The sequence below is a fragment of the Thermochaetoides thermophila genome, assembly GCF_000221225.1.
Source record: "Thermochaetoides thermophila DSM 1495 unplaced genomic scaffold scf7180000011816, whole genome shotgun sequence".
Classification (NCBI taxonomy): Eukaryota; Fungi; Ascomycota; class Sordariomycetes; order Sordariales; family Chaetomiaceae; genus Thermochaetoides; species Thermochaetoides thermophila.
The window spans coordinates 759,030-784,503 of record NW_006383032.1 but is presented as its reverse complement, the minus strand read 5'-3'; the positions used below and the strand labels follow the sequence as shown (position 1 = coordinate 784,503).

Below are 25,474 nucleotides of genomic sequence, written 5' to 3'. Positions count from 1 at the left end.
GAAGTATTACAAGTAGTATCACACCATAGGGTGTGTAGATCATAAGTGTTCCATGGTGTAGCGTAGCTCTCACCAGGGGCAAAGCCAGGCTGATATGGTAACTAGAGAGTTACTACACTCTTGTTAAGACTAACAGCGGGCCGGCGGATGCCATTGCTTTCATCCCGTCCTTCCTGACCCGTTGGAAAAATGAGACGTGATATCAGAGTGAACAGTAGGGAATTAGTAGCCATATCCCCGAGCCGAATAAAGACTAGAGAGCAGGATAGACTATCAGCGGCTGCAGACAAAACTGTTATGCGAGACAAACCAGAACTTTCTCTGCTCCAATATCAGATGCATCTCATCATTGCCATCATGTACAAGCATCACACCATCCATCCGATCCTCGAAACCCTCTCTCCTCCCTTGGTTTGGTCAGGGGAGGAAAACCTTGCCAAGAGTGTCCGGAGGGAAAGGCCCTCGTTTATGCTGGGTTGTAAGACAGGCTGAGTAAAGCTGTCCTTGATGCTACGCTTGGATCCCATAAACATGTCTCCCTTGTTCAGTCAAAGCAACATACTCTCGCAGGGGGGTAAGACGATAGGTATTCCTCCAAAGAGTTGCTGTTCTGAGACATGAATGTAATAATGATAATTTCAACTTCTGGCTGTATCAACTATTGTTTCTGTCACGGATTGGAGGTTTCCCCTCAACCGTTGGTGTCCAGGAACAAGGTCTAGCTCCTCGCCACATCCCAACTCCAGCTTCTAACCGTGTCCTTTCAAGGTTCATACACAGCCTCTGCTGAGATCAGGACAGACAGAAGCATTAGCGGTTAAAAGCTGGGCAGTCGTTATTTCAATCCTTTGAGGCTCAGTCATTGGTCAACACTACCACAGAATTGTGGCAGTGCACGTTAGTCGAATTACCTAGATCCAGCGGTGCGTAAAACCAGCAGCGGGGTTCCCGTTCCTGCTCTTTCGTGGTTTGAAATTTCAAGTAGATATCTGGCAACGATGTAGATCGATTCAAACGCGAAAGCCTTCCGCATTCTCATGCGTGCGGCTCTCGCTTCCTAGGTGTAGTTTGTTTCAAGATTATCAGCACGGCATCTCTATCACCAATTTCAACATTTTATTCGCCGAGCAGGCACGCGATAGACAGAAAGCAGGTCGATTCAATATCAAAAAGAGTTAACGCTTAGATCCAATGCTCAAGTTAGCCGCAGGAAGCATATCCATTTCGAGTCATGATTCCAGCCCCTAAACCACCCTAAGATCCATCATGAAAACATACTTTTCACTTATTTTCTCCCGTTTTCTCTCCTACTCCATCTTGTCCCCCCTCTGTTTGCTTCTCACCATCGCCGTCCTCGGCAGCTTCCTCCTGAACCCTCTCACTCGCCCGCCCCCTCAATCCCTCACCGGGCCTAGTAATCCACGGTGCCCGTCCCTTGCGACTCCCCGACCGCCGAATGCGTTCCATCTCCTGCTTGAACGCCAAATCATATACATTAAAATCCACAACTCCCGGAGAGTCCGATACAACGTTGAATGCAGTCGGGTCATCCCCCGAGAACTCGTCATGTCCCCCAACACCAATGCCAAGCAACGGGGCGGTATATGGCTTGTCAGTGGGAGCATTGGACAAAGGAGGCTGGATCAGCGGCAGGAGCAGGTCAACGCTGGGCCTGGTAACGGGGATACCAGCGGTCTGGGTGCTTCGACGGATGAGCTCTTGACGTTCACGGACGACCTTGGCGGCGATGTCGGCCGTGTCTTCAACAGTGTGCTGGGTAGAGTCTGGGGATGATGAGCAGGCGGTACCCGAGAAGCTGGCTCGAGAGGCTTTGCGCGCTCTGGCTTGGGCGAGGAGCTTCTTGAATCGACGGATGGCTTTCAACTACGGGTGTGTTAAACGGACCAAACCGCAGATGAGGGCGTAGGATTACTCACAACACAAATCAAATGGCTCATTCGCTGCGTAAAAGCGCGGTTAACTTCGAGAGGGTTGGGCTCGACGGGGTCGGAGCAGTTCTCCTCGGTACTAAGTAAAGGGTCTGTGCCCCTTTTCGTCACCCACGGATGTTCCTGCATACGTTTAGCCAATAGCCCTCTAGATTTGGGGACAGATCAAAGACTGACTCTAAGTTCCTCCATGGTGATTCTCTTATCGGGATCTTTCTCGAGGATCTTCTTCATCAGGTCGACAAAGTCGGGGTTCTCATCCGCAGGCAAAGAGAGGGGTTGAGTGCGGATAGCCTCGCGGATCTCAATTAGGCTCTCCGATTCGAAAGGCAGCCTTCCGTAACGGAAGCAGTACAAGGAAACACCCATAGACCAGATATCGGCAGCTTTGCCGGACACTTCGCCATGAGCCGGACCGCACAGCTCAGGAGGAAGGAATGCTGGTGACCCTGCTGACTTGGCTGTCCTCATCTCGGTGCTCTTCTCGAACATTTCAGATACTCCAAAGTCGGCAATCTTTAAGACATCGTCCTCGCTGAGCAGGAGATTGTCCGGCTTTATGTCGCGGTGAACGACGCCCTGGGAATGCACTTCCGGCACAGTTAGCATTTAACTTTCAGAAGTTGGATCGTGGCGAAACGTACAATATTCGATACCTAGGATCAGGTCCCGGAACCAGTGGCGGCACTGCTCCTCCGGGAATGGGCTTGCCGTCTTTCCGAGATCGACACGCATGACGACGCCCTTCTTGCACATCTCCATGACCATGTAAAGCGAATCCTCTAAGGGGTCATCAAGCACCTCAATCAACTGCACAAGATTGGGATGGTTCAGCTTCTTCATGATGGCTACTTCATGACGAATGAGGTAGAGCGCATCTTGCTCCTCCTTGACTTTCTGGTCGAACAGCTCACGATTAGGAAAGTCAGGGGCGCCGAAGCCAGCTCGCGGAGGTAAGCGCCCAGCCCGCCTTGGACCATGGCGAAGGATGTTGGACTGGGCACGCTTCCTCAACCTCGTCTTTGAGAATTCCTTAACGGCCTGTTAAGCATGGACGAGTCAGTTTCTCATTTGCTTCTGCCGGTGAGGAACGGAAATAAAACGCACGTATTCAGTTCCGAATTGGTCAACAGCAAGATGAACAGAGCCGAATGTGCCATGGCCAATTTCCTCCTTGATGAGGTACTGATTGATGCGGAACTGTTGGCGCCCCTCATTCTCGTCCTCCATGTATTGTGAGCGGGCATTGAGTGTTTCCTACAAACCTACATAAGCATGGAGGCTCTATCTTCCGGTTTGTATGACAAAGCCAGCTCACCTTGATCTCCCGATGGGCTGAGGGCGTCCTCTTATGATGCCTCATGGGACTTGGGAAGCTCTGCATGCCTGGAGGGGCCGAACTTTGGTAGAAGCATTGTTAACGAGGATTCATAGAGGCAGAGGCATTGACCTACCGCGGATGGATCAGAACAGGCTTCTCCTCGGTGCCCGGGTCGCCATGAAACTCGATCGAAATGCCAGGTGATGTCAAGTTAGGAGGGATGGAGGTAAGGGGGGCCGGTGACAGCGCTCTCCTGTCGGCCGTGGACTTCAATAGGCCGTCCTGCACAAGGACAGCGTCTTCAGCCATGGCTTTCTGAAGGTGCGTCTCCAAACCAGGCTTGCAGCTCTTCTCTCGGAGACCTGGGGGGCCAGGGGCTCGCGGAGTGACCAAAGGTCGCAGAGCCCCTCAGACAACTGACTGGAACTCCTAGGAGTTAGGACGAATTGTCGTCGAGTTTCTTAAACCAGATAAAAAAAAAATCAAGAGACCGCGCACGCTCATATGGCGTGGTTCAGTGGGGCTCGCCGTCGTCAACGCCAAACGAGATGCGTAGAGTAAAAAATCGAGAAAACAGATGCTTAGTAGGTTTGTTGCGTGGTTTCTAGACCGTTGACGACTTCCCCGGAGTCTCAGAGGTCTGGTTGCTATACTTAGAACAAAGCCGTCTTGACCCAATGACCCTCGAACGAGGCAGCAACCCCGTAACCAGCAACGTAAACCGTAGAAACAATAATATTTCTTGCCCAGTAGCCGATATGGTGGCAAGCTAATGTGTAGGCCGGACTGCCCGTCTGGCAATCTGGCATGCAGTGTTTAGCGGGAAAATGGTGGATGCGAGCAGACCAGAGGTGTGCCAGATCCAAGTGGTTTCATTCGCGACAGAAGCTGGAAGATGGCCCAGTCTTTCTGATCGAAAACTCCATGCTGGCAGTCCGCAATGCACTCTGATTGACTGCAACTGCATTGAATGGGCCGCATGCCGTCTCCGAAATTCACGGGCCACGAGCTCACGTCCGTAGGGCAGCAGGGAGCTGTGTGCCACCCCCGGTCTCTACCCCAGCCTAGGGACCTGCCGTGAGCTGCTCACCACAAAGATCAGTTGTTCGCGTGCCCCTCCACGAACCAGAGCCAAACCCCCCACCCTCGCATCGAGGAGCCCCGCTGGGCCGCTGGACCCCTGCACTTCGGGCCCAGAGCCTCAGGGCGGGACAAGAGGGATCGGCGCCCAAATCGCCTTAGCTGGTGGATGGTGTCTGAAGTGCTTTAATGGTGGCTTTTTCTTATATATGAATGGAAGAAGGCACCTTGCGCATGTAATCCGTAAAACAGGGACGAACAAAGCCCATATGAGCCCCTCGTTTATGTTTGCCTCTCGTCAGGGGCTGTTGGCCCACTCACCAGGGTTGGGGTTGAAGGAAGGATCCCTGTCGATGCCAAGAGCTGCCAAAGGGTCCGCATGTGCTCGTTTGGGCGGGTGGAGGCCAGCCCATTGCATCGCATCTCCGTCAATCACCAGCCAGATCGCAACCTGCATTACGAACCTCGCTCTCATTCGAACAGACCCGACGGCAACCTTGACGGATCACACAACCTGCCTCATACACTGCACTACTACCACCAACGGATCAAACCTTACCGTTGAACACGAGTTAGCCCTACTAACACGACTGGTCGAACCAGAACCCGGAAGCATCCAACAATAACACCGGTACTGACACCGACGCCCACGCCGTTGTCCCCGCTACTGCTGCCGCCGCCGCACCCTGCGAGCCTGATACTCCTCGTCCCCGACGCGACGACCTCGTTCGACGCTCAGGGGGCCTTTCCCCCCGCACTTCACCATTGCAATGGTCGTCTACTCCTTTTACATCTTTGACCGCCACAGTATGCATCAACATTTCCATACCCTCATGCGACGCCCCTCCAAGCAGCTAACATAAGGCCCTTTTTCTCTTCCGCCCCTCCCCCGGCACACAGCAGAATGTATATACGCTCGATCATGGCTTCCTCCTCCATCAGTAGGGCCATTATCATCGCAAGACGGGTCAGCGGCAGCTAGTAAACATTCATCAACAACTCTAACCAACCCGACGGCACACGATGCGAAGCTGATATTCGGCACGGTATTCTCGCTGCGTAACATGGTGCGCAAGCTGGGCGGCGAGGACGACGCCTTTGTAAGCTACCGCACGCCACACTACAAGCTGCACTATTATGAGACGGCGAGCAATCTGCGGTTGGTCATGCTGACCGACCCGGCAACGCTGAGCATGCGGAATGTTTTGCACCAGATATATATCAACCTGTGGGTGGAGTATGGTATGTGCTTGGATGGACTGATGGTATTTAGCGTTGGAGAAGATGTTCGCTGACCGTTGTTATGTGGTATATAGTCGTCAAGAACCCACTTTCTCCGGTTGAACACAAAGGCGGGAAAGGAGTCAAGAATGAGCTGTTCGAAATGGGGTTGGATCAATTCGTAAGGGGTTTGATGTGAGGGAGTGCTGATAGCGTCATTCCCCCACATCCACACAGATGTCAGAACCTAGTCTTTTGGCCCGGAATCTTTTTAGAATTTGCCGCGTGCGGCCATGTCGCCTTGGCGTGTTCTTACTTCACTTCGAGTACTATTGAGAACACACGCTCGCGAATGGCCTCAAGGTTTTATCGGGTTTGGCGGATCTGAGTGTTGACAATCTGGCAGTAAGCCAAAGGGAAGCCATCCCTTCCCGGGATGGATCTACGTCGTAAAGGAGAAGAGAAGGAAAGGCTGCGTTTGAAGATAAATGCGGCCAGTTCAAATCTGACGACTGGTACCGTCGTTGTTGAATGTCCATAGAGGCGCATATATGGGCCTTGTATATACCCCAAGACAGTGGCTGTTGTAATGAAAACGGAGGGATAGTCATCTACTTCCGTCACGTTCAGGTTCTGGAGTCCACGATATCCACATATATATCTTCGATCAAATCGGATTTTCTAACCAGAAATCCATTTCCCAAGCTATGTATTTCGACAAATTATAGGGAACACAAAACGACTTAGCTAGCTACAGGATGTCCCACTACAGACGCCCCAACGATCTTATGCTTAGGCCTTCCATTAAAGGAGCCAAATACTAAGAAGACCGGACTGAGACAGATTCTTGACATAGTTACACATATAGAGGAAAACCCCTCTAACTGAGGTAGGCAAACACTGGTTCGATATCACATATCAGACACCGACAACTCAACACAGGTAAGGAGAAATGACAATGAGTGTTAGACAATGATAGGCAGCTGGTGAGGGTAACAGGATGATTACAGTCCGACACAGCCGGCCCACCCCACCAACCTTTTGATATTGACAGGTAATAAGGAAAGCATGAGATCCAACAGGTGACAGGCTCTGCTTCATCCCACGATCTTTCTGGAACTCGGGAACGGAGCATACATAACAACACCAGGGGAAGGAGGTGAAAACTGAGGGAGGGAGATGGGATGAAAAAGAAACCAAAAAAGAAACAAGCTAGTATCAACAACATTGAAGAAGCTTTGTACCGTTGGAAAGAGCCCCCCCCCCAAAAAAAAAGCAAAGCCTCCCTCCCTCCATTCCCCCTTCCTCTTGCTCACTCATCCGAAATCCATCTCATTTCTTCAACCCTGTTAACACATACCCCAGAGAAAGCCCACAAAAAGAAAATCCTACCCACCCCAATACGCCAGCCAGCCAGCCGAAGTAAGGTAGTTGCGGGGGAAAAAAATGGAAAAAGACGGATAAACGGGCCATAGACCACATCCCAAAAATAATTCCAACCGTCCCAACCCAAATTAACCCAAATAAATTTCTCACACTAGCAATCCAGAGATCTTCCTTTCGTCCCATGTACATCTCGGACGTAAGTAGCAAAACACAGCCAGCCCTGTGATATATCCCATTGTCTTGAATACGGTAGGGCAATCGGCTCGGCACCTCTCATCTCATGAATGGAACAAATCCCACGCCCTCTCGCACAACCTCAAAAACTCTTGCTTCTTTGCCTCCATCGTCTCAGGGCTATCGCGGCCTTCGCCAAACGGCCCATACCGGCGTGGCTGCACCGCGGGCCTACCGTTGCCCAGCGGGGGCGAACCAGCCTCATACTCGTCGCGGCGGCGCTTGCTGCCCACAGATGACGATGGCGCCGAGGCAGCGCCCATACCCGGGTGCAGCGGGGTCGTGGCACCGTGATGGGGAGCGGCAGTAGAGCTTGCAGAGAGGTGCGGGGGCGGGGGATTGGCGGCGGCAGTGCTGCTTGGAGGGGCGCGGCTGGCGTGCGGGTCAGCGTAAGATTGTCTGGGGGGTTGAGCAGATGAAGAAGATGAATAGCTATGAGTGTGATCGTGTGCAGAATAACCAGTGCTTTGGGGCGGCTGATCGCGAGGGGGTTGCGCAGAAGCATGATGAGGGGGGGAAGGCGGCGTCGGGGGCTGGTGATGCCCGCCGTAGCGTACTAACTTTGGTAAGAGCTCTGGCCTCCCGCCAGCGAGCTCGTGTTGCGCTTCCTCCGCTGTCTTGTACTCCCTCCGGGCCGAGAGCGGAGCTTGCGGTGGCGGCGGCGGGTGATGCGGCGAGGGGAGTGGCTCGCGGTAATCCCGGGCTGTGAGATGGCTGTTTGACTCTCTATGGCTCGGCAGATCGCGGCCGAAGACGTCGGCGAGCGGGGGCAGACGGTTGTTTGTCTGGTTCGCGGGGACGTGGTGGATGTGCGACGTGTGACCCAGGTGCGAGGGCTGGTTAGTGATATGGCGGGTCGCCGAGTGCGTGTCGTATCTCCCCGTGAACGTCTGGCCAAGGGGGGCGGATTGGATGACCCTTTCGTTCGCAAATTGCTCGTGCGAGGGTGCGACGATACTCAAGCCTGGCGGCGCGCCACGCTTGCGAGCCAAGCCTGGTGTTTTCGCGGTGAAATGGCTGCCATTCTTATCCTTGTCGCCATCCTTTTGCTGCTGTTGCTGCTGCTGTAACCTCGTCTCGATAATCTGGCGTTGCTGCTCCCGAACGGCCAGACTGCGCTGCAATTGCTCCTTCATTACGGGATCCTGGGTGGTCAGGCCAGGAGATAGGCACGCCAGGCCGATCTCTTGGATGCCCAGGGGCCCGTCGCGTGCAGTCAGGGGTCTCGCAGTGGCAGGCGACACGATATTGGTGGTGTTCTTGGAGAGGTCCAGTTTCCTGGGCCGATGGCGCCCCGCGGGCATGTCGGGCGACTCAGGCTCCTTCTTGACAAGGATCTTTGGGGCAGAAGCGTTTCGAGAGCTGTACGGCGTCAGGGCAGACTGGTGTCAGCAGGCTTGAACAGGACACAAGCACGGAAAAGTAAAGACCAAAAACCAGAAACGAAAGCCAAACAACTGCAAAATGTGCAGCCTGACTGACCGGTTGGCAAGCCGACCGGCTGGTTGGTGTAAAGAGTGGGCAAGGCAGTAGTGAGGTGAGTAGGGATGCTTACGCGCTTGGCGGTGAGGGTTTGCGTGCGGATGTCGCTGTCTGCGCCGACGACCTGGGGCTGTCGCTGGCGGAGCGGGCAGCTGGCGGAGCAGAAGCTGTTGGCGCATTCGGGCTGCCTGTTGCTGCTGCAGCTGGCGCAGGCGGGGGCACAGCTGTTGTTCTCTGGGCCGACGGGGACGCTGTGGAGGAGGATGCAGCAGGAGGATGGTGTTCAGAGCCGAAGGTCGATCGATCTCTGTCGTGGGGAGCCGGCGAGGGGGCCATTGCGACTGCGGTGCTCATGATAGAAGGGGAGTGTGTAGCCCACGACGGGCTAGTAGGTAGGCGGATGCGTAAGGGTCGAGATGGAAATCGAAGTCAAAGCTAAATCCGAGAGGCGTGTGGGAAACCGGTGACAACGGATCGGTCACAACGCCGCAGTGCCCAGTAAAAACCGGCAAAAAAAAAAAAACACCTGGTGGGTGGTCGGATTGAAGAAAGTATTGGAAGTACAGTTCAAAAAGTATTGGATTTTGGAGCCTTCTGATTGATGGGAGGGATGAAGCGGGCTGTGGAACAAAGGGGGCGTTTGACCACAAAACGCAGAACCCCGGCTGCTTTCCGTCCAATGCGTTGAGGATGAGGCGCTGCTGGGCTGTGGCTTTCAAGAGAGAGAAAAAGGAAACGGACAGCCTCGGCTCGGAAGCCAAAGAAAATAATAAAATTAAAAAAAGGAAGAGGCAAATATCGATCGAGGCTAAGGCGATGGATCTGAGGATCTGCGCTGTGTGTGATTGATTTTTGTGTGATTATCTGGCAGACTCGGGAAAACAGTTAATAGTTCGTCCAGGCGCTGCTGGCCAACAGGGCGCTATCCCAATCGACGCCAATCGCCAGGAGCCGGGTGCAGCAGGTGCTGCAGGTGGTGCTCGGGTGGCCGTGTTGCGTAGCGATCTGTCTGAGAAGGATGGGGTCGCTGGGTCGTCGGGGAATGGGCCGGGCCCTGTTCGTGTGCCAGTGGGTGCAGTAGGCACAATGGGAGCCCAGTGCTCGTGCTGCGTGGGTACACTGGGGAACAGTAGAGCTGCCCACACCTTCCTTTTTTTGGCAGCGCAGGGCCCCAAAAGGCAAAGTCGCAGTCACCTGGGACGGGACTGAACCAACGTTTTCTGACGGGCGCTTGTCGCTGAACTGGACCGTCGTCGTCTCGGCACGGGCACGGAATCGTCGCCGGTGATGAGAATGGATGGGATGCCGATCGGTGCGCCGCGGTACCTTATCGAGTATCACAGCACTAGCTTTTGGCTTTCACAGGACCAGGAAACGTGAAAAACAAGATGATGTGACGGATAACGCTATCTCCGACCTCTTATATTCTGCGTTTTTCCCCGGCTTGCGTGAGAAACAGCCAAGCGTGATGGTGACGTTGCGGTGGGCGTCGAGCATCTGAGGGGCCGAACGAGCCCTAGTGTTTCAGGTCGTTAGCGTCCAGCTGTCCGTGCCGCGGACTGGAAGAGGATTGGATGCCAAGACTCGGATCGTGGTAGCAGCAGCGGGCAGTGTGCAACGAGAAGCTGAGATGTCACAGCACAAACGAGGCGAAGAAAAATGGCCGGCCACGGCTACGGAGCAGCCACTATATACATACCAATGGGAGCTGGCGATGGCGAGAGGGCATGGAGGGGCTGTGAATAGGGGCTCGCACGAGCGACTCGGCCGTCTTCCACTGCGGAGGGGCCGTCCACGAGTATATGGAGGATATGGCGTCGCAGAGCCATGAGGGGCTCCTTGTGAGACGTCAACGGCGGTGGGAACCCTTGGCTTTGTAGGTGAACACCGCGCCGAGCTCACCGGCTTGCGTTGCCCGCCCGGCAGGGAAGGCCACGGTCGTGTTGATGAAAAGGAGCAGCTCACGTCTGAGATTGCTGGCAAATCCGCGCAGCTTGTTTCTGCCGGTTGCAAGCACCAGCAAGGGCACAGAGACCAGCCCGCACGACTGCTTGCACTGCACGGCATCCATTCCAACATTTTCCCCATCCTCCGCTGATGACAACGTCGGCCTTGACGGACGCTCCAGTGTTTGAGGCCCTGGCATCGTGGAGCACTGGGTGGAGGGTCGGTGGAGGGTGGCCTCCGTCTTGGCCGCAGTTGTTTGGTGGCTTGTAGAAGCGCCCCTGAACGCTTTTCAACTCAAATTCCACTCCACACATCCCCACTCTTGCAGCATGAGGTCGATCGATCTGCTTCCGGCTTGTCAAGATTCACACGCAGGTCCAACGGCGATGCACCTCGTCTCTTTTGTTATGCTTAATCTCTGATGCATCCCCAAGCATCCATCTTACCGGAGACGCAGAAAACAGCTCATCTACAAAGAGCGATTTACTCCACGCAGCACAAGGGACGATGGCTGGCCCCTCAAAAGAACCCAATGTTTGGGATTGAAAGGGGTCACAGCTATCATTGGCTGGTTCTCAACGTTCCAGTGTCAGCCCCACTGTTTCTTAGACTCATGCTCGCCTAAGACCTCTTGCAGAGAACTCTGTTCTTCCGGCAGCAAGTCGCGACAAGACTGTTTGAAACCCCTTTTTAAGTTTTTTTTTTTTTTTTTTTTCCAGCCTTTCAAGGCGATGATGGCAAGATGCAGGAGAGAAAAAGGTTGGGTTGTTGTCATAACAGACTAAAGCCACATTTTGCGGGGTGTACTTGTCAGCCCACGCGGGCATGTTTAAAAAAAAAAAGGGGGGGGGGTTACGCCGTACCATTAACCGCAGCAGTCAATTGAGCACGGACCCTCATCATAAGTGCGACAATGGTGCTTGTATCTTCGAGTTGGTCTTTTCAACAGGAAGGTGAGTGTTTTGTCATTGTGGTTTGAAGTCGTTGTCAATCGAGACGCGGTTTGATATAATGCAATATGTCCAATGCCATGTATTTTTCCCAAGTCCTGCTGTCCGAGCTCGGGAGCATACTCGACATGACGGAACCGTAAGACACTATCAATGGGCAGGCAGGTTTTCGTTTCGCCAGAGTCCCATTGATCAAGCCAAGATGTCTCCTGATCGCATTTACGGGCAGGATGCTCTAGGTTCTGAACATTGCTTGTTGTCTCAAGAGTGAGGAGTACGGGGTGCTTGGTACGACTCCAAAGTGCTGAAGCCAATGCTACACTTTCTGATCTTCCAGAACGTAGGATCGAACACTCCTCAAAAAGCTTTCCAGGTACCATCGACATGCCGGAATTATGACTTCGCAGTTTCGATGACACCTACTGTAACTCCACGCTTGGACATAGACGAGCCCAGCCCTTAGCGATTGGTAACCAGTCAAGTCGCCCAATTTATTGTCCGAATCCGACGGATTTTGACTGCAAACTGGTAGGCTGGCGTTGCTCCGACATCGTGTGCGGGTTCTCGATCGCCGGCTCATCAGCCAGCCAATCAGCCAAAAATTCTGTGCAATGAACCGGTCACCAGTGAGACCTCCAGAGCGGAGTGCCCCATACCACTTGCGGGGGCAAGTTGATCAAGAACGCCAATTGGAAGACACCGAAAGGAGTTAAGGTGCATGTAGGTAATGCTTATTGCCTTGAATCATCGGCATGTGATATCATTCAGTCAGATCCCCGCCAGAAGCTCGGGTGAGTTGCATGTAGATGAGGGCTGCCTGTTGGTTATTGTCATCTTGCCGCCACTCCCGGGTCGCATGGGATATAGCACAGACCGCGAATATCCGGCAGGCTATAGAGGGGGGGCATAAAGTAGTCGAGAGCAGATGCCCCATTGGTGTTGTTTGTTGAAAAGGATCATTGCAACTGGCTAGGCAACTGGGTTTTCGGGATGTGTGGGATGATGCCACGGTAGGTTTCTGGGCAAGAGATGGAAGAAACAAAGGACCTTTGTGCTTGACCCGAAAACAGAGCTCTGTAATAACGCAGTAAACACGCAGATATTGCCTGCACCCCGTAAACTTGAAGCCCTGGTGGCCATTAATAAGAGGGCACAGCTATGTGGTAGGACCGGTTCCACCGTGTTGGGTTGAGCTCTCGTTGGCTGTCTGTGACCAGCTAACCGATTGTTGGCAAGTGCGCTCGATGCAGATATTGGTCGATTTAATCAGAAAGTTCCTGAGATCCTGCAGAAACTTTACCCAAATGCAAGCGAGTTGATCAAAGGTGGTTGCTTGTTATATATCTCGGGCAATGAATCCCAGTAACTTCTGTGTCGTGTGAAACTCCCTGTGTAGGAGATATCTTCCATAGCTTCAATGTTTGAAGGTCGTAAGGCTGAAAAAAAAAATAGTTTGGCTGGACTCCATGTTGGATGGAGGGGCTCAGTCCTCGTGGCGGGGCTCTCATGCGGCCCGTTCAGAGCCTCGCGTTCTGCCCAATAAAATTTTCCAATCGCGATAAAGCAATCTTGAACCGCCCTCACAATCACCGATGATCGAACTCTAATACTCGACATCACGGATCAAAAGAAACGGCATCGCATACGGCTTGCATCAGATCTCATTTTCAATATGGGCCCCAAGTCAAAGTCAAAGAAAGAGGAGCCGGTCGAGCCTGGGTCGGATGTTGTGATGGAGGATGAGCCGACCTCTGCTCAGCCCGAGAGCAGGGATGATATGTCGGTGGATCAGAACGAAGATGAAGATATTGATGATTTCGAGGAGGAGGAAGAAGAGGAGGAGGTTCAAAGAGTGAGACTGGTATGTTAGCATTTCTCATGGCCTCGTTGTTAGATGAATTCTGACATGGCTTGTCACAGCTGCCCGGCTCAACGCCTACCGCGGCCTCATTCGAGTTTTTGAATGAGGGCCACACACTCGGCAACGCTCTGAGCTACATCATCAACAGGAAGTGCGTGACCGCCAGTTCGATCTAACTAAGTGGTTCTATGCATACTGACTGGCAGGTCAGTCCTGATGTCGAGTTCTGCGCATATGCCATTCCTCATCCGTCTGAGAACAAAATGAACGTCAGAATCCAGACTTTCGGTGAGTTCGCTCTCCTACAAGCAAAAAAAGCCATGTCTAATCCCATCCAGAGGGCTCTGGCACTACAGCCATTCAGGCTTTGGAAAAGGGGTTGCGCGATCTGCAAGACCTCTGCGATGTCGTGACAGACAAGTTTATCGAGGCTCGGGAAAAGTTCATGGCTACCAAGGGGTCTTCGTCTTCTTAAAATCTCAAATTCTGGGGTTTGGGAATGGAATGGCGTTTTCGGCGTGGTTTGGTTTAGGTTATGTATAGAGTAGAAATCTGCGGGACGGGGTATGTAATCAACGGCCTGCATTGCACAGACAGAAATCATATAGTGGTGGTCTTGAGGAACATTTTCTTTGCTGCATTTTTATATACATATTGATAAAGGGATATCGTGCAGCAAGTTAGTTGCGTCCCTAGTGTCGTGTAAGCACAACAACTCTCCGGAGACTCCCCATAGAGTTGACGTACCTCCAGAAAGCCAGTGATGAAGTTGGACGGCAGCCTCTTTTCGCCTCTGAAGTGCTCCTCCTTGAAGAATGCCATAACGTGGCTTTGCTGACGCCAGAAGTTCATAGTTTCCTACAAGAAGCAAGCATTAGTCTTCATGCTCAAGCCTGCCCCTCTACCCCGCGGTCCTGGATCGCCTCCATGATGCCCCCACCACTCCCCAAAAAATTTTTGAGTCTTTCCCTTGCATGGAGTGCTTACTTGGAAGTCGGCGTTGCTCTGCTGGAGAAGGACATCCACGACGTTTAGCTTGTTGACATAGCGGTGCCGCTCGAACTCTTGCCTGATACGGGTCCGGATGTGCGAGACAGGGAACGGGATCGAGTACATAGTTTGGATCTCCGGAGCCTGGGGGAAGACGCAGGGTTAGCGCCAGTTCTGTAGGTCGTCCTATGGCCTCCTGTCGAGCTCAAAGTCTCCTCGTACCGCCCGGATCCAGGCACGATATGCCGCAATCACTCGTTGCTTCGCATCGGCCCAGTTGCGCGCTGCGGGGTTTGTCAGTGGATGGTTGGTCACTGAGATCCAATGGTAGTGGATACTCACATTGCCGCACAGTCACGGCAAACTTGGTGGGTTGGACTGCCATCGCGGCCGGAAAGATCAGTTGTTGCTCGATCGGCTGGAGCTCAGGGTCGTGATGCTGATTCCCAGCTCGAACGTCCCGATGATGCCAAAGCTCGGGCCACCCGCGTTGTGTGGACAGAGTCCAGGCCCCACCTACTGCGGAGGAAAGTGTGCTTAGTCAGCCATCTTGCCAAGAGTTCGAGAACAACATCCAGCCGCGACCACAAAGCTGGGCGTCCACATTCCCTGGAACTTATCACCACTTCCGCCAATCTGCAAACTCTCAACCACAAAGATAAACGTTGCCGTTACTTGCAGGATATACTTCTGACTCCATCAGCAGAGGTATCAAATACCTCCAACAAAGAGCCAGCACATCGCGCCAAGCAACAAAAAACATCACTTCCATGCCAGCGATCCGCCCCGCTTCCAAGCGCAAGCCGCCGCCGGACGGCTTTAGCGACATTGAAGAGGACCTACTCATCTTCGCCAACAAAATGAAGGATGCGCAAAACACACCGACAGACAACATCCCTAAGCACCAGGCGCAATGGCCCATCTTCCAGATAGCCCACCAGCGCAGCCGCTATGTGTACGAGTTATATTACCAGAAGCAAGCTATCAGCAAGCAGCTGTACGACTGGCTGCTCAAGAACGGCTATGCCGACGCTATGCTGATCGCCAAGTGGAAAAAGCAGGGCTACGAGAAGCTCTGCTGTCTGCGTTGTATCCAGACCAAGGAGACAAACTTCAACTCAACCTGCATTTGCCGCGTCCCGAGGGCCCAGCTCAAGGAGGACCAGGACATACAATGTGTCAACTGCGGATGCAGAGGGTGTGCATCGACTGATTGACTTCGCTTCTTTCTAGTTTGGTTTCATTGGCACTTGGAGAATGATCTCATTTAATGGCGTCTTTGGAGTGTAAGGTCCATCCAGCAGGCATGTTTCTACGTAGAAATGCTTACTGAGCTAGGGAATGACATGGGAAGGTATATACAACGAAAATAACTCGTGAATTATGATTAGTCGTTGCTCAAGACTACTGCGTCAGAGCACGGGCATATCATCCAGTATGTACTGCTACCAAGTCTTTCTATGCCTTCCTGTACTATGTCCAATGCTCATGCTGTTTTTCGCTGAAAGTTTTCTTGGTTTCTTAAGGGCAAAATGGGTCACTGTTTGGCGAACCCTGGCCTCTTACCACGTCCAAACCGGACGCTCATGGGCACAAACTGGAGTGCTGACATGGCGGTGGAGAGATCTTCCATCTCCTGGTCTGGCTTCTCTTCCATGGGCAAGTCCTGCTTCTGGTCCTGATTCTGCTGAGAACCGCCGGCATCGTTGTCGGGCCTCGTACCTTGCTGGTTCGTTGAAGTCGTGGGAGTTACTACGGTCCTTGACTTCTGTGGTTCGTGACCTTTGATGCGCGACGGCTCTATCTTAGGTCGAGGCTTGCCAGTCCCTCCATGTTTCGGACGCCGTTCTTTGTCTAGCAACAGCGACCACCGCCCGTCGATGCCATCCCGCGTCACCGCGAAGAAGTAGTTCTTTGGGTACATGTGCTTGTCGATCAAATGCAGTCTGCGTTTCTGTGGTGTACTGCACTTCTTTTCACAGCCCTCGACGAAGCATGAATACTGGAGTAGGCAGTTAGAGCTGTGACTAGCAGACAGTGAGAGCTATGTGGCTTCGGTGACTTACTGTCTTCTCACCCCGTTCTCTTTTTACCATGGCAAACGAGTCGTGCATCTCCTCGATGTGCACATTGAGTAGATGCGCGGTGGGGAAGTTCTTTTGGCACTCAAGGCAGCGGTTCGTGTGCTGTTCCCGATAATGTGTTTCGTACTCATCGTATGAAGCGAAGACTAGGTGCTCTCTGTGGGGTGGCAGCGCGCAAACCATGCTCATGCCCCTGCTGTTGTACTCAGACAGGTCGAGCTCCGTGATCTTGGCAGCACGCGGTGTATCACCGTTGTTGCTGGCCACTGTCTTTCGGTCATTTGGTCCATTTATAGATCTATTCACAACTTCTTGCTGGGTTGGTAATAGCTCTTCCTCAGGCTCCCTTGTACGCTTCATCTTTTATGCTGGTTGCTGGGAGCTGAAGTGAAATGATCTAATTGCCTGGAGGTTCCGAGATCCCAGTCGGATGTTGAGCGTTGTACTTTGTACCTCTAGCACAAGCGCTCTTGTGCTTGAATGCTAGGCAGGCTCAGACAAGGTCGTGTCTACCTAGGTAGTCTAGACAGTGTAAGGCGCAGCGTTCCGAAGTTTGACGTTCGGTTCGGTTTAGGTGAGTTGAGGTGAAGCGTAATCGGGTAGGAAGCTCAGAATAGGGAAACAAGAAACCACACTTGAAAGGTTGAATTGTAAGTTGTTGAAGTTGCGTTTTGGGGTTAACCATCCCATGTAGGCTGTAAGCACATGGTTTGACGATCGGTCTTCAAGGTTCTCGCGATGAAAGCAGAGACAAGCCCAAGCTCCAAGTCGAACCGGGCCGCTGGTCGCCGCCGGTAAACGCCAAGCAGGATACCCCAGAAACACCTTCTCCGGTACTTGGCAGAAGTCTTGGCAGCTTCAGATGTTCTGATTGGCCTACAACAGATCACCGTCGGAGCTGTTTGACGGCCGTTTTGCTCCAGTTTCCGTGTTTTGCTCCGCACTGACGTAGGAAACGGAGTTGTCAATCTAAAGGGGCTCTTGGGCAGCACACCTCCCCTATGGGAAAATACAAAACTCGGAGCATAACAATTTTGAATTTCAAAATGCCCATCCATGGTCTCGTCAGACTGTGTCGCTATCGTCTATTCTGAACTTCATTGGACTAAGGTTCCCACTGAAACTACAACTGGACTACGAAGAAACAGACTGTATGGCATTCTGTTTGTTTGAACTTTCAAGTTACCTAAGTTCTCATTGAATTTGAAAATCTCCCAGATAACTGGCCATCTGCATTTCGCCGACGGCCACATAAATGTACGATGATCAACTCGACAATGGACGCGGTGTCTGATCCCATAGACTCCCGATAGACTCCCGGATAGCGATTGCCGCATTAACAGATATGGTTGTAACAATAGCAGTTCTTCTCTCTACGATCGATCAAATCAAGTCGAGTGCGCTGCGATAGCCTTGCATAACAAACGCATGACTAATGGTCGATGCCGCAGCATTCGTTTCCTGAGTCCTTCGAAGGGACCTCATTTCCATCTCCCTGATCTGCCGCTGCAGGTCGCTATCCATCCCGACTCCCAAGTTGTTAGACATCATGCTAAGAAGATTACCAAGGTTAAGAAGCGCATGTATAGAGTTCTGGTCTGGCGCTGCCGGTCCTACCGGTTTGCTCTCAGCAAGGGAGTTTTTAAAGAAAGCCCAGCAACCATAGTGATAGGCCATGGAGAGAAACAGAAAATACCAGCGATAATGGGTCGCACGAGGATGCAAACTGCAACCCTTTTCGTACGGACGCACATTGATTTGCTTGAAGTGAGAAGAAAAGCCACGTGGTTGAATGAAGCCTGCAAAGCATGCTGGGCAAATTTGAAATGGATCATTGGTCGGGTTCTCAACAACAGTGTGCATTGTGTTCCCTGTAAACTTCTCGGCCGAGCAGGGTGGACTGGTGATGATGATGCGAGCACTGCGCTCAAATAGTTCCCAAGATCTGCGCCCTCGTGCAAACTGGAACGGGACGGTCATGCACCAATATTGATCTGCAAAATAGCACATCTGGTGCTGATTGTTGTCTTGGGCGTCATCGCGGACGAACTTATCGTGGAAAACAGTGAGAGAAACATATTTGTAGTAGCAGTTCTCGCAGATCGTCAACCCAGGTACCTGTGGTGCGATATACCAATTTCCAGTGTACTTGGTACGTGGATCGAGGGCGGGACAGGGATGGGACAACGCAGTTCTCCAGCTCTGAATTGCTTGACAGAACTGGCTAAGCCCTTCCGGTTGAGGCTTCTTGCTGAAAATGAGAGTGGCACGCTGATTAAACGGATCCGAGAGGTCGCAGAAGAACCTATGTGGCAGGAATCGAGGGTGAAAGTGTTCAGCCACAGCTGGTAGAGCAAGAATAATGTCTTCATAGCAGGCTGAGCAGACCCCGAAATCAGATGGCATTCCTGGATGATTTATGATATACCAAAACTTCGCTGTCTCGGTCTTCCCTTCACACTCTGGGATGGTGGAGCGGCGAACAAGAAAATCGATGACCGGCTGAGAGTCTTGTGTCTGACGTGCTTTGGGAAGAAGAGACAAAGTGAGACGGGGCGAAGATATCGAGAAGTTACAAGGCTTCAACTTCATCTCCTGTGTAAATTGAAGTGACAGGACTAGAAGCGGGTCCGTGTCGGCAAGAGTCGCTAAGCACTGAGGGCAGATGAGGAACTCGGGAGCCGCAGGGTGATAAGCGAAGCGGGCTGGTGCTACTGGATTTTTACCGACACAATCTTGTAACTTCCCGTCCCCATCATCGCGAATTACACGGTCTTTGATATAGGGATGATAGTCATCCTTCGGTCGGAAAGCTGTGTACCATGGACTCGAGGGCATGGATTGAATCTGGCTTTGCTGTGTCTGTGTAGAGGCAGCAGGATGTGTTGAAGCGGACTGAGAATTCATCTGCGGCAGGTGTGGCGCGGCAATCGGTTGGGGCCACGTCTGTTGATGGCCAGAACTTATAGGCTGAGGCTGAGAGGAATGAGTTTGAGTGCCAGTGTTGGAAGTTGTTGGGGTGGTATTGCTGGAGCATGACTGTGAGAAATGACACTGCTGCTGCGATGGCGGTGCTTGTAAGGGAGCAAACAAATTCTGTGTCGAATGCTGATTAGCAGACACGCCAGGTTGATAAGGCTGATATGCCGGAGGGTGCGAGACATTGTTTGAAACTGAGGAGTTGGCAGCAGTGGGAGAATGTTTTTGAGGTTGTGACGATGAAGGAGCTGCTTGATTACCCGCGAAGTTAGGTCGGTAAGGTTTATAGGCCTGGGTTTGGGGTTGACTGGTTGGAACTTTGGAATTGGTAGTGGCAGAATGCTTTGGGGATGGTGTAGGAGATGCTGGAGAAGTAACAGACAGGTTGTTTTGTGGTTGCTGATAGCCAGGAGATGCAGATGAGGACTGATGTGTTACAGGAGGCTGGTAGCCCTGAGTCTGCGTTTGACTAATCGGAACCCTAGAGTTGGCAGCGGCTGAGGTGTACACTTGGGGAGGTGTCGGTGATGATGGAGATGGGACAGACAAGTTATTTTGTGAGTGTCGATAGCCAGCAGTTGTGGATGAGGGCTGATGTGTTACAGCCGTAATCCCATCGCCAAGAACGGCGGAGCTCGTGTTCAGGTACTGCTGAATCGATGGAGAAGACTGCCCTTGGGGCGGAGAGGTTGGCGGCGACGAAAGGTGAACGGCGTGAACTTGGCTCTGCTGGTAGTAGCCGGCGCCTTGAGGATGGGACTGGTATGCTGGGAATTGATATGTTGGCGCCAGGGACCCAGAGTTGGGAGTTCCGCTGAAGGAGTTATTAACATATGGTTGAGAGGACTGAGTATCGCCTTGGTATGTTAGGGGAACGGTTTGACTCTGACCGTGCTGTTGATATCCAGAGCCGGCTGGTCCAGGTTGATAATTCGGGGACTGGTACACTGAAGTTTCAGTTCCAGGAAATTCAGGATTGGGCACTGTTGGTTGAGGACTGCTGGGATAAGCTTGAAACTGAGAGGGCTGAGATTGGCCTTGGGATGGAGGTGGTCGGCTTGGGGATGGTGTTGCTAATGTGTTAGCCAGCTCCACGGCTAGACCACCGACAACATGAATAAACTGCTTTGTCAAGCCCATTTATGTAAGTATGCGTCAGCGGTAGAGAGGATCTCAAGAAGTGCATCAAGAGACAAGCATCTCTCTGGGTTTCAAATCCCAGAACCAAGAAAGACAAAAGGGTGCTGAGCCATTCTTTTATGTTTGCCTGTCGCAGAGATCGTGACCTGCTGGCTTATAGATTAACGCCTGGCTGGAAAGCCAAGCTATGGGAGTCGATATCATCATGCTGAAGATTCCAAGAGCTAAGATGCAGGTTTTCAATAGTGAATGAAAGCGGGCACTATGATCATGATCACAGAGCTGAGTGTTTCAGAGTGCGCCTACTCGGCCTGTATACCTTGACGGGTCATGAGGCTGGGTGGCTTACAGCGTTGTGTCACCATCTTTGTATGGTTTACGTAGCGTTATCATGTAGTTCCATTTTCAAGACAAACAAGAAACGGGGACATAGCTAAGTACCGTTTGGCACCCTGATTAAGTATTTCCGTTTTTGACCGTTGCATATGAGGCCCACAACAGCGCAGCGTTTGTGGTCCGTGCGAAAAAGCACAGCAGCCCGCGGACACAGCAGTCGCTGGCCCAATGCCGTGCCTTGGTGGAGGGGGACTGCGAACCGCCCGTGTACTGCATCATTTTTTGAGAAACTCCCGCGCGCTCCGGGTGCTTGATAGGTTCCGTTTCGCTGCGCATCGTGGGATTGCGCACTCGTCGTGTCGGCAGCAACGCATCCCCATCCCCGGACGCTTTCGCCCCTCATCTCAACAGGTCGCAGGTCTTAGGGCTTGTGACTGCGTCGTCTGTCCGACTCCTGGTCCTCGTCATCATCGTTCGAGCTTCGAATTTCGAACTTCGCATTTCGAAACCTCGAACCTTCGGACCTCGGAGACGCCGCCTGCTGCCCCTGCTGCTCGCTGCTCGTCGTCATTCCCCGCGCTCGACTGCGTCTCTGCGACTCCGTCCTCCAATGTGCTCTCCGTCGGACGTCAATCTGCGACTGCTAGCCTCAAGCCGGAGCGCGCCTCCTCCTCGCAGTCTCGTCTTCACTCGCCAGCCAAACTATGGACCACGGGCATACCTTTGGTGCATGGACAATTTCCCGTGAGCTGCGGTCTTGAGTGCTGGCAACGCCATCCGAATCTATCACATGCTTTTTCGCACATTTTGTTCTTGAAACCTATCTAAAGCGCATTGTTCGCACATTGCTGCCTCATTCGCCCTTTTCTGGCGCATTTCCTTCCCTTCGTTCAAGTGGGATCTGTTTAGATACAACACCGTTCACCGTACTCATGGCTTCGACCTCGAGAACCGCTGAGAGCACGAGGGTGCCTGCTGGTACTGCTGCGACAGTGCCAGTAGCCCCAAAAACACCAGCAGCAGAGGCCAGGATGCCATCCATCGACGACATTTGGAAGTGCGTGGTGATCCATTTAGTTGAGACCTGGGCCGCTGAATTTCTAGGATCCTGAGCACCTGCTGACCAGTTGACTTGCGCAGGCGTGCTCAAAAGCTCCGTGCTTCCCTCAAGAAAGAGATTGACCATATCCAAGCTGAGGGACACGATGGAAACCTTCTACAACGCTTCGAAAGGCTGGAAGAGCTGCTGGCTAAGTGAGTTGGCGTGCTGCTGCTCTTCGGAAACTTTCCACCTGTTAACACCGAGGATAGTTACCGTCTTCGCTGCATTGAAGTCATCTGGCTCGACATTCGAGCGGCCAATTCGAAAGGCGCCGAGGACACCTTGTGGGCTGCTCACCGGATGGTGATTGGCGCCTATAGGCGAGCACTCGGTAAGTTAACTTCCCACGAGCAGGTGCTCAAACGGAAGTTGGAACGCGCATTCGCATCCTCCCTTAAAACAGCGCAGTTCTTTTACAAGGGCTATTTGCAGCGGATTGATGCCCGGTATGAGGTCAAGGATCTTCGACGCATTGTGCGCAAGGCTGGCGTTGAGGAGATGGCCCCGGAAGCGTCCAAGATCGACCCCGCGGCAGCTCAGATAGAGGATATCGTCAGGTCGTCCTGCCACAATACGCTCACATACTTGGGAGATTTGGCAAGATACCGTGCGCAGCTGCACCCGAAGTTCCCTAAATTTGACAACGCTCTAGCCTACTATGGCCTCGCCATCGACCTGATACCCGAATCTGGATTCGCGCATCACCAATGCGCGGCGATATTCACCGAGTTGAAGGATTACTTGCAAGTCCTCTATCACCTATATCGCTCCCTGGCCTGCGAGAAACCACATCCCAACGCTAAGAAGAACCTTGAGGTGGTCTTCAACACCATCCGAGGGCTGGAAGCTACGGATGCCAAGAATGCCTTGGTTCACTGGTTTCTTAAACTCCACGCCTCATACTATGAGGGCAAGGAGTTTACCAGGCGCAAGGCACTCGAACAGGAGGTGGACAATCGCATGTCCATGGCCCTCAAGGCAGGGACTGGTCTTGACTCCGATGACACTCTGCTCAAGATGGTCCTAATCAACATATGCTCCTGTGTTACTGCGCACAATAGCAATCTCGGTAAGACTGTTCTGTCCGCATGCTTGCGAGATGTCATTCCTAACCACATATTAGCAAACTGGTCCGAAGAAGGCTCCCGAACTTATGGGTTCATTCTCCTCTTGAATGTTCGAATGATCCAGGCAATCGCGCACGTGCTGGGTCTTGAGATCACCGACCTACTCGAGCGTAATCGGGAGACCCCTCCCACGAAGGATGGTACCACAGATACCCAGAGGCCGGAAACCTTGTTCACGGCTGCATTCAAGCGGGTTTTGTTGCTCCTCCGGGTGTATATGGCTTGGCTTTGCTCGTACGGTGCTGAACTTGTCGAGTTCCAGGCTTACCTGGCTCCGCACTTTGGTACCATGTGCACCACACTGAGCAACACACTCACGCTTCTCTTCGAGCTTCTTGCAAGCAACCTGGAGCTCGGAAAGCCAGTGTCGTGGAGATTTCCAGAAGACGAGATGACCATGAGCATCAAGTGCCTGAATGGGCCACACCTTCGCGATGGCTGCCAGCTGTATTACGACGCCTTCACACGCCAGCCGAAACCTCGCCGCGAAGATGTTCCCAGCGATAATGCAACAGACGACGACGTTATTTTTACCCGCATTCTCGATGTCGTGTGCTGCACTCTGGCCCTGTCCGACACGGGGTCAAGGTTCCCTTTCAATACGTCGACAATGATAAAGGACTCGCGCCAGCACACTACCGTCGTGTACCTGGCTGAGGGGAAGCCTGTTCCTGCAGCTACAGCACAAGCACAGAATGCACTACCTGCCACTGCAGCTGCCGGACCAGTTCCGATTCCTGCTACTACAGTGCCAGCTGCTGTGCCTGTCTCTCTGGTACCAACTTCCCTGACAGCATCCGCGCCCCCGGTTCAGCATCCGATCCCCTCCAATGTTGCGACACCTGCGGCAACACAGCCAGTCGCTCCCAATACAGCCCGGCTAACTCCCGCGCGGCTAGCAGTGCCTCCAAGTCCCGCCAGGTCTTCCAAGTCTAATGAGCTTTCGGAGGACGCGGAGTTTTACGGACCTAATCTAAGAACTTCCTCAACTCCTGTTGGGAACCCTGCTGCCGCTGTTGCAGCCCAGTACGCTCAACTGTCGCAGGCTGTGGCCTCGGCTAAGACGCCTAAGCCAGCCCCTGTCGTATCGGAATACCCTATCGAGAACCAGCTCTTTCAAATCCTCAACGATTTTTTGGCTCCTCCTGAGACCGCTCGCAAGTCTCAGCCGCAGACACCGAGCCATGTGTCTGCACAGACAAACCCATACACGTATGCTTCCGTGACCACGGCAGAAGAGCCACCAAAAAGCCCACCGCCAGGCACTTCTGGGGCCAAGCCGTTTCCAACACTCCCTTGGAACTTTATTATAAACCCGGAACCTGTTGGATCGGTTATGCCTGGCTTTTCGCGACCGGCCAGCTCAGCTCATTCTCTTTCGCATGCGACACATGTGCGAAACGGCAGTCGGGGGTCTCCAGGCGACCTATCGTCATCTTCCCCTCAGTTCGGCACTGCAGTACCAAGCAACGGCCGCAGCAGTCAATCTCTCCAAACATATGCAAACATCTACGGTAGTCGGTCGACTTGGATATCCTACCAGCCTAACCAGCATCAACTCTTGGCGTCCAATGACCTGGCAGCAATTCCCAGTGCTGCTCCCCGCCAAAATCCTTGGGATGCTGCGGCCATCTCCTTCCGCACAGACACAAGCCAGCAAGGAGGAACCCATTACGCTGTGGCTTCTTCCTCAGACCGTGCCGTACCACCGAGCTCGTCCTTCTCTAATCTCGACTTATCTAGCAGCTCATCCAGCCTCCCTCCGGTTAACAGCTCTTGGGGCCTGCCAACAGCTCAGCAACAGCAGCGGAATGCTTCGCAAGGCATGACTGGGGCCGAGTCGTTGGCTACGCAGTACGCTCTGCGCTCCCGCCCATCCGAGGAGCAGTACCGGTGGGAACATAGTTTGGGTATCGGGGCTGATGGTACTTCGACCCCGGCAGGAAGGGCGTGGGCGCATGCCCGGACCACGAGTTCGGAAAATCCTCTTTTTCGGGGAACGACCGGGGGTAGTTGAAGACGGGAACTTTTGAAACGTAACAAAATTTTACCAGTTATAAGATGGAGACTGACATTCAACCTGGGGAATCCACTCCCTGAATAACAAACGCAACGCCGAGTCCGGTTTTTTGCTTCGCTCTTTTGGGCTTTGTTGCAGCACACTTCGAGCAGGATGTCCAACTGATGGCACAGGAGGACTGGACTCAAAGGAAGAGGTTGCAAAGAAGGCCCCAGATCATGACTTTCAGGAAGCCGCGTAAGCAATTTTTGCGTGGCGAGGAAGT

The 25,474-nt window shown here is 52.9% G+C and overlaps 9 protein-coding genes across 9 annotated transcripts; 4 read left to right on the top strand and 5 right to left on the bottom strand.

The window, feature by feature from the left end:
* Window positions 1-1,281: 1,281 nt before the first annotated feature.
* Window positions 1,282-3,579, bottom strand: CTHT_0023190 (uncharacterized protein; the record flags this gene model as incomplete). The annotated part of the gene is made up of 7 exons (XM_006692720.1): window positions 1,282-1,884; window positions 1,938-2,072; window positions 2,127-2,539; window positions 2,594-2,990; window positions 3,057-3,206; window positions 3,268-3,349; window positions 3,404-3,579. 7 exons carry the CDS (start codon window positions 3,577-3,579, stop codon window positions 1,282-1,284), a joined length of 1,956 nt encoding a protein of 651 aa, XP_006692783.1.
* A 1,835-nt stretch (window positions 3,580-5,414) lies between these two features.
* CTHT_0023180 (uncharacterized protein) lies at window positions 5,415-5,770 on the top strand (the record flags this gene model as incomplete). Its single annotated transcript, XM_006692719.1, has 2 exons — window positions 5,415-5,592; window positions 5,667-5,770. 2 exons carry the CDS (start codon window positions 5,415-5,417, stop codon window positions 5,768-5,770), a joined length of 282 nt encoding a protein of 93 aa, XP_006692782.1.
* A 1,465-nt stretch (window positions 5,771-7,235) lies between these two features.
* On the bottom strand, window positions 7,236-9,009 carry CTHT_0023170 (uncharacterized protein; the record flags this gene model as incomplete). Its single annotated transcript, XM_006692718.1, has 2 exons — window positions 7,236-8,553; window positions 8,747-9,009. The coding sequence occupies 2 exons, from the start codon at window positions 9,007-9,009 to the stop codon at window positions 7,236-7,238; spliced, it is 1,581 nt and encodes a 526-aa protein (XP_006692781.1).
* Window positions 9,010-9,558: 549 nt separating this feature from the next.
* CTHT_0023160 (uncharacterized protein) lies at window positions 9,559-10,819 on the bottom strand (the record flags this gene model as incomplete). The annotated part of the gene is made up of 5 exons (XM_006692717.1): window positions 9,559-9,727; window positions 9,889-9,999; window positions 10,091-10,189; window positions 10,373-10,409; window positions 10,540-10,819. 5 exons carry the CDS (start codon window positions 10,817-10,819, stop codon window positions 9,559-9,561), a joined length of 696 nt encoding a protein of 231 aa, XP_006692780.1.
* Window positions 10,820-13,242: 2,423 nt separating this feature from the next.
* CTHT_0023150 (DNA-directed RNA polymerase-like protein) lies at window positions 13,243-13,906 on the top strand (the record flags this gene model as incomplete). The annotated part of the gene is made up of 4 exons (XM_006692716.1): window positions 13,243-13,431; window positions 13,491-13,582; window positions 13,643-13,719; window positions 13,770-13,906. 4 exons carry the CDS (start codon window positions 13,243-13,245, stop codon window positions 13,904-13,906), a joined length of 495 nt encoding a protein of 164 aa, XP_006692779.1.
* Window positions 13,907-14,111: 205 nt separating this feature from the next.
* On the bottom strand, window positions 14,112-14,806 carry CTHT_0023140 (NADH-ubiquinone oxidoreductase B14 subunit-like protein; the record flags this gene model as incomplete). The annotated part of the gene is made up of 5 exons (XM_006692715.1): window positions 14,112-14,123; window positions 14,179-14,289; window positions 14,419-14,565; window positions 14,644-14,705; window positions 14,764-14,806. The coding sequence occupies 5 exons, from the start codon at window positions 14,804-14,806 to the stop codon at window positions 14,112-14,114; spliced, it is 375 nt and encodes a 124-aa protein (XP_006692778.1).
* Window positions 14,807-15,191: 385 nt separating this feature from the next.
* Window positions 15,192-15,638, top strand: CTHT_0023130 (putative bud site selection protein; the record flags this gene model as incomplete). The annotated part of the gene is made up of 1 exon (XM_006692714.1): window positions 15,192-15,638. One exon carries the CDS (start codon window positions 15,192-15,194, stop codon window positions 15,636-15,638), a length of 447 nt encoding a protein of 148 aa, XP_006692777.1.
* A 320-nt stretch (window positions 15,639-15,958) lies between these two features.
* On the bottom strand, window positions 15,959-16,865 carry CTHT_0023120 (uncharacterized protein; the record flags this gene model as incomplete). Its single annotated transcript, XM_006692713.1, has 2 exons — window positions 15,959-16,423; window positions 16,488-16,865. The coding sequence occupies 2 exons, from the start codon at window positions 16,863-16,865 to the stop codon at window positions 15,959-15,961; spliced, it is 843 nt and encodes a 280-aa protein (XP_006692776.1).
* Window positions 16,866-21,892: 5,027 nt separating this feature from the next.
* CTHT_0023110 (uncharacterized protein) lies at window positions 21,893-25,450 on the top strand (the record flags this gene model as incomplete). The annotated part of the gene is made up of 6 exons (XM_006692712.1): window positions 21,893-22,017; window positions 22,101-22,214; window positions 22,272-22,393; window positions 22,466-23,131; window positions 23,186-25,114; window positions 25,383-25,450. 6 exons carry the CDS (start codon window positions 21,893-21,895, stop codon window positions 25,448-25,450), a joined length of 3,024 nt encoding a protein of 1,007 aa, XP_006692775.1.
* Between the last annotated feature and the right edge of the window lie 24 nt (window positions 25,451-25,474).